This window comes from Opisthocomus hoazin, chromosome 30 (assembly GCF_030867145.1).
Source record: "Opisthocomus hoazin isolate bOpiHoa1 chromosome 30, bOpiHoa1.hap1, whole genome shotgun sequence".
In the NCBI taxonomy this organism is placed as follows: Eukaryota; Metazoa; Chordata; class Aves; order Opisthocomiformes; family Opisthocomidae; genus Opisthocomus; species Opisthocomus hoazin.
Genome location: NC_134443.1, coordinates 1,974,751 through 1,980,803, shown reverse-complemented (window position 1 = coordinate 1,980,803; position 6,053 = coordinate 1,974,751). Strand labels below are relative to the sequence as shown.

General features: G+C 73.0%; 1 protein-coding gene across 1 annotated transcript; it reads right to left on the bottom strand.

Annotated features, from left to right (window-relative positions):
* Nucleotides 1–487: 487 nt before the first annotated feature.
* On the bottom strand, nt 488–5,241 carry RFX5 (regulatory factor X5). The gene is made up of 10 exons (XM_075445269.1): nt 5,101–5,241; nt 4,180–4,339; nt 3,565–3,635; nt 3,092–3,170; nt 2,816–2,941; nt 2,468–2,584; nt 2,020–2,101; nt 1,608–1,809; nt 1,415–1,512; nt 488–1,315 (listed from the first exon to the last, which is right to left on the bottom strand). The coding sequence occupies exons 2-10, from the start codon at nt 4,296–4,298 to the stop codon at nt 488–490; spliced, it is 1,722 nt and encodes a 573-aa protein (XP_075301384.1). The 5' UTR covers nt 4,299–4,339; nt 5,101–5,241.
* Between the last annotated feature and the right edge of the window lie 812 nt (nt 5,242–6,053).

Sequence of the window (6,053 nt, the reverse complement as noted above, 5' to 3'; positions counted from 1 at the left end):
GCGGGGGCTTGCGCAGGCCCCGGGGGCCCGGGCTGCCCGCGGCGCCGCCTGACGGGACTGAGGGCCCTGGCCGCCCACGAGCGCCCCCTACCGGCGCGGCGGCATCCACGCAGCGGCGGGGCGCGGCCACGCAGGGGGCGGTGCAATCTGGGGGGCGGGGCCGAGGGTCCCGCGAGGTTGACGAAAACCGCTGTTTTTCCGCTGCAAAGCGCCTCTGCCGTCACCGCATCCCTCGGGCGCGGCGCAGGGCGGGAGCGGAGATCTCGGCCCCCGCGTGTGCCCCCCCCCCCCCGCGCCCGGCCCCATGTCCGCTCCGCACCTCCCCCCGCTGTCTGACACCCCCGCGCGGCACCGCCCCACCCGGGGCCGGGGTCGCCCGGTGGGAGGGGCCGGGGCCGGGGCCGGGCGCCGCCCCCCGCGGGCCGCAGAGCACAGACGGACGCACGGACAGACGGAGCGGGTGGGTTTTAATGGCGGGGCGCGGCCCCTAAGTGCCCGGGCGCGCGCACAGCCCCGCCCGCCCCGGCGAGCCCCCCCGCGACACGGGGACGCGCGCGTCCGAAAGCTGGGGGGCGGGGCCGGCCCCCGCCTGCCCGCGGCGCGGCGCGGGGGGGCCCCCCGAGCCCCCGCTGCCGCCCGGGTGGGGCCCGGCCTCGCGCGGACCCCGCTGCGTCGCCTCCGCTGCCGGCTTGTGGCCGTCGGCGACACTGACGTCCTCCGTGACGTCAAGCCCCGCGGGCGGGGACCCCCGCGCCGGGCAGTCCCCGGGCGCGCCGCCGGCCCCGCCCCCCGCCCCGCCCAGCTCCGCCTCCGGCCCCGCCCCCTCCGACCTCTTCCTCGGCCGCCCGCGGCGCCGCTTCTGCGGGGCGGGTGGGGGGGGCGCGGGGGGGCCGGGCGCGCGCTTGGCGGGGCGGGGCCGGGGCGGGGCCTGCGGGGCCGGGCCCTCCCCCGCGCCCCCGCCCCCCGCGCCGCGGGGCCGGGCAGCGCCCTCGGCCGCCGGGACCCCCACGCCGGGCAGCAGCACGCTGAGCAGCGGGACGGCCCCCGGGGCCAGCCCGAGGGGCAGCGAGGGGGAGGCCGCGCCCACCGGCAGCGGCAGCGCCACCTTCACCGCGCCCCCCCCCAGCGGGGCGGCCGTCAGCCGCGGCGCCAGCACCGGCGGCGGGGGGCGCGGCCCCGGGGGGGCGCGGGGCAGCAGCGGGGGCAGGCGGGCGACCAGGGCGTTCACCTGGGGGCTGCTGCCCGCCCGGGGGGGCTCCGGGGGCTGCTTCTTCTCGGGGCGCGGCGGGCCGGGGGGCCGGGGGCCGCTCTCCTTCTTCGGCTGTGGGCGGAGAGAGGTGTCGGCAGGGGGGATGCGGGGCCGGGGGGCACCCAGGGGTCCCGGCCCCCCACCCGGGAGGCGGCAGGGTCCCACCTGCCCCTGGCTCCGGTCGCCGCTCTCCGAGGCGTCCAGGCCGTTCTTCTTCGCGGCTGGCGGGGCCCGGCCCTCGCAGTGGGTCTTGTCCACGCTCTCTGCGGGCGCGTGGATGGCGATGAGGGGGTGGGGGGAGTCCCCCGAGGGGGACGCCACGTCCCAGGGGACCCCGACGGGGCTGCCCCCCACCCACCTGAGACCACCATGGCCATGACGAGGTCGGCGCGGGCCGAGCGGGAGCTGATGATGTGCTGCTGGATGAGGAACTGGGCCACCTCCACGATGTTGTTGAAGGAGCGTTTGAGGATCTTCTCGGCCCAGTCGCAGGTCAGGGCGCAGGCCGCCTCCATCACCTCGCTGTCGTAGGACTGCACCAGGTCCGTCAGCTCCGACTGCTGCCGGGGGGACAGGCTGTGAGCCCCCCAGCGTGGGACAGCACGCCCTGGGCACGTAGGTGCTCACCCACCCTCGGGACAGAGCAGAACCTGCTCCCAGAGAGGGCACCCCTCCACCCCCCGCCTTCGTTACAGCTAATGAGCGAGGAGGTTCGTTCCCCCGCCACGACGGCGGCGAAACCCCAGCCACGGAGGCAGCTGAGGACTTACGGTCTCCACCACTTTGAGGTCCAGGCTGGGCAGGGGCGGCAGGCTGACCACCGTCTTCCTCCGGATCCCGCTGTAGCAGTACGTTTGGCAGGGTTAAGGCGTTTCGCCGGCACGCGAACGCGGCTGCGACGGGTTACAGCTGGAAGGGGGGCGGCTGGGGGGCTCGTGCTGGGCTCGTCCTGGAGGTGCGACGGCAGCCGGCCCCACGCTGAGCTGGGCTGTCCCCTGCTCGGTGTCCCCTGCCCACATCGAGCTCCCCCCAGCCCAGCCTGCCCCGAGCGTACAGCACCGCCAGCCCCTCTCAGACAACCGAGCCAAAAAACCAGGAACCGGACCCTCTCGGAGGCTACAAAACGCCACCTTGTGCACGGGCTTGTGAACGGGAAAAACAAGCAGCAGCAGCTGCTGCCAGCAGCCCGAGCCGCTCCCCGGGCGCGCGGAAGGATATCGCGACTGTCCTCGGCCTCCCAGCCGTCGGGCTTTGATGTTTGGGAAGATCTCCCGGATGATCTTGCCGAAATTGGCGGCGCTCAGGGGGCGACAGCAGAGGTTATCGCAGTATCGCCTGCCGGGAGAGCCACGGGTTAGAGCCGTTGAGCCCTTCCCGCTGCCCTGCGGATGCGCCCGCGTCTCCCCGCCGACGTGGCTCGTTTCGGGAAGCCCCAGCTGGGCCGGGCCATTCCCAGACGATCCCAGGTGCTCGCTGCCCTCCGAACCGACCTCCCCGCCCGGCTTTGCTGGAAAGCCCGGCCGCGGGCAGCGGGGCTCCTCACGCCCGGCCAGCCCCTGCGCTCACCTGTAGGCATCGTAGACATCTTGCTTGGGCAGGCAGGTGTCCGTGTGCTCTTCCAGGTGGTTCCGGATCCAGTTGCACGCGTGCATGTACTCGGCCGTGCTCAGCGAGCTCAGGTCCAGGCTACCGCTGCTCCCGCGGGAGCCCGAGACAAACATTTAATTAGCAGAGAAGGGGCACAAGCAGGGCAGGAGAAGGCAGAGCCGCAGCAATGTCCCCCCCCACCACCCTGACAGCCCCGCTCTCCCGGACGTGGCCTTGGAACGCCCTGGCACCCACCTCTTCTCCCCCAGGCTTGGCCCCGATGGCAGCTGGAGGTAGAGGTAGAGCTTGTCGTTGTCCGAGAACTTCTGGACATCTTGCTGCGGTCAAAGGGTCCACGGCGAGGGGAAGAACCGACCAGAGACAAAGAAAGGTTCAGGATCCAAACCAAGGACCAGGTGATGCAGGCAGCGCTCTCGTCACCCCCTTAACGGCAGCGGCGGACGGGGCACTGAGACCAGAGCAGCTCTGTCAGCACCAACACCGCCTGCACGCGAGGGAACGGGGTCAGCGACATCACGGGAGCTGCCCTGCGACGGGCTGCAAGGGGCTGTCCCACACGGGGCTGGGGAGCCGGTGTGGGGTGATCGGGGGCTTCTCGGGGTCATCCCCGCAGCCAGGTCCTGACCCGTCAGGAAACGGAACCCGGCAAACCCAGGGCTCGGTTCACAGGAGAGGGGCGGGAGCCCGTCGGAGGGGTGGAGACGCGCCGCTCCGGCACCCCCAGCGCGACATGCAGGCACTCACCAGGATGGAGTCGACTTTGTTCTGCACGGATTTGCTGCGCGGGACAGAGAGAGAAGGTGTTAGCACAGAGCGGGACGACGATGCAGCACCCAGGGCCCCCCTCAACCCGCCCGGCTCTGCCGCAGCCGCTGCCCGGGGACAGCACCATCCCCGCACCCTTCCAGGCCCCGCACACACACCCCGGCGTGAGCAGCGACGCCAAGACGAGGACGCTGAGCGCCGTAGGCTGCCTGCACCCATGGGCTCGTGCAGCCCCTTCTCCCTGTGCTCCGGGTCTCCCTGTGCACCCACAGCCCCGCTCCAGAGCAGAGCAGGCGTAAAAACCACAGCCCACGGGGTCGCGGCAGACAAATCTGCGCTACTGCGGAGCTCTGAGCTGATTTTGCACCCAAGACGGGCTGTGCGCCGCGTCCAGCGCCGAGCACGGGACCGAGCAGGGCACACTGCGAGGCACCGCGACGCTTCTCCCTCCGGTCCCCGGGGCTGCAAGTTAATCAACCTTCTTAAATTAACCCACATTTGGTAACGCTGAGATTAACTGGAAGAGCTGCCCGGGGCAAAGCGCGCGCGGCCCTTACGAGATGGTGCTCCTCAGCTCCTGCAGCAGCGTGCTCGACTCGGCCGTGCTGCCCCGGGAGCTGCTGGGCGACAAACTTCCCTTCTTGGCAGCCCGGGCACTCAGCTCGTCGTCAGCCATGACATGTGCTTCCTGGTGGGAGGTGGAAACCAAAAATCCAACTAAGAAAAGGGGAAGTAAAACCCTTCAGAGTTGCAAAGCCCTCCGGGCAGGGCAGAGCAGGGGGCCGGGCGCAGCCCCGCACTCGCTGCCCGCAGCCCCCGTCCGTCCTGGCCCGCAGCCGAGCCCGGCTCTGCGGGCTGAGCTCCACCGGCCGCCCGCCAGCCGCCCGCGGCCACGGAGCCGAGCCCAGGACGGGCCCCCCCGCAGCAGGGACTGCGACCGGCTCCCGGCGCCCCACTCCCGGCCCAGCGCGCCCAGGAGGGGACCAGGAGGGCGGGTCCCCGCGGGCTGGGGATGCTGAGGGGACCACGACAGTCCCGTGGGTCCAGGGGGCAAGGCCCTGGGGGCATGGGGACAGGGACACCAGCGGGGCAGGTCCCCAGGGCCATGGGGACAGGGACACCAGGAGAGCAGAGGTCCCCAGGGCCAGGGACACCGGCAGGACAGAGGTCCCCAAGGCCAAGGGGACACGGACACCGGTGGGGCAGGCCCCCAGGGACACGGGCAGGGCAGGTCCCCAGGGCCGTGGGGACAGGGACACCGGCAGGACAGAGGGCCCTGGGGCCACGGGGACAGGGACACCAGGAGGGCAGAGGGCCCCAGGGCCCGGGCCACGGGCGGGGCGGGGCGGCGGGGGGCAGAAGGCCAGGAGCTCGGTGACGGCGCGGCCCCGCCGGTGCCCGCTGCCGGGGAGGGGCCGGGGACAGCCGCGTCCCGGCCGGGGAGCACAGGGCCGCCCCCCCCCTCCCCCCGCACCCACCTGCGGGCCGGCGCGCGCCGCGCCTCAGGCCGGTCCCGCCCGGTCCCGTCCGGTGCCCGCCACGTGCCGCCGCCCCGCGCGCAACAGGAACCGAAAGCGCTGCGCCCCACCGCGACGCGCCCGCGGGCCCCGCCGGACGCGTTCTTTTTTCTGATTGGCTGCGGCGCCGCCGGTCCGCCCGGATACTGTGCGCTCCCTTGGTGCGATTGGCTGCCTCGGCTTTCCTACCCGGATACAAGTGGGGTCGGGCTCTTCAGTGGCCGCGCGTGAGCTGAAGTCTGCCTAGTAACGGGCTTCTGATTGGTGGGGCCGGAGGAGGAAGCGCGAGCCTACCCCGAGCCTGCGCGCGCAGTGAAAGCACGGTGCCGTCACTGGGGGCGGGCGTGCACGGCGCGTGGGCAAGGGGGCGTGTGCACTTGGTGTGGGCGTGGCGTGCGTGCGCGTGGCAGGCGCGTGCACGTGTGCGCGTGGCATGTGTGCGCGCGCCACATGCGTGTGCACCGTGTGTGCGTGCTTGGCGCGTGCGGTGTGCGTGGCGTGCGTGTGCAGGTGTGCGACGTGCGGGTGCGCGGGGTGCGCCTGCTGCGCGCGTGTGGCGTGCGCGTGCAGGCAGCGTGAGCCGGGCCGGTGTCCCCAAGCCCTGGGGGCTGTGGCGGGCGGCACGGGGGTCCCGGCGGCACGCGGCGGCGCGCGGCCCTAGAAATGGCGATCAATATCTGTGGGGGGGTCAGGAGGCCGGGGCCAGGCTCTGTCCAGTGGTGCCCAGTGACAGGACAAGGGGCAACGGGCACAAACTGGAGCAGAGGAAGCTCCAGCTGAACCCGAGGAAGAACTTCTTCCCTCTGAGGGTGCCGGAGCCCTGGCCCAGGCTGCCCAGGGAGGCTGTGGAGTCTCCTTCTCTGGAGATATTCCAGCCCCCCTGGCCGCGGTGCTGTGCCCCCTGCTCTGGGTGA

Bases quoted from the DNA above. Each gene is read 5' to 3' on its own strand.
- RFX5 (XM_075445269.1), bottom strand. From the start codon at position 4,298: ATGGCTGACGACGAGCTGAGTGCCCGGGCTGCCAAGAAGGGAAGTTTG. The intron at 3,171-3,564 runs GCGCGTCTCCAC...GACCGCAGCAAG, and splicing joins GCGCTGGGGGTGCCGGAGCG to ATGTCCAGAAGTTCTCGGAC. The intron at 1,513-1,607 runs GTGGGTGGGGGG...ACGCGCCCGCAG, and splicing joins CATGGCCATGGTGGTCTCAG to AGAGCGTGGACAAGACCCAC.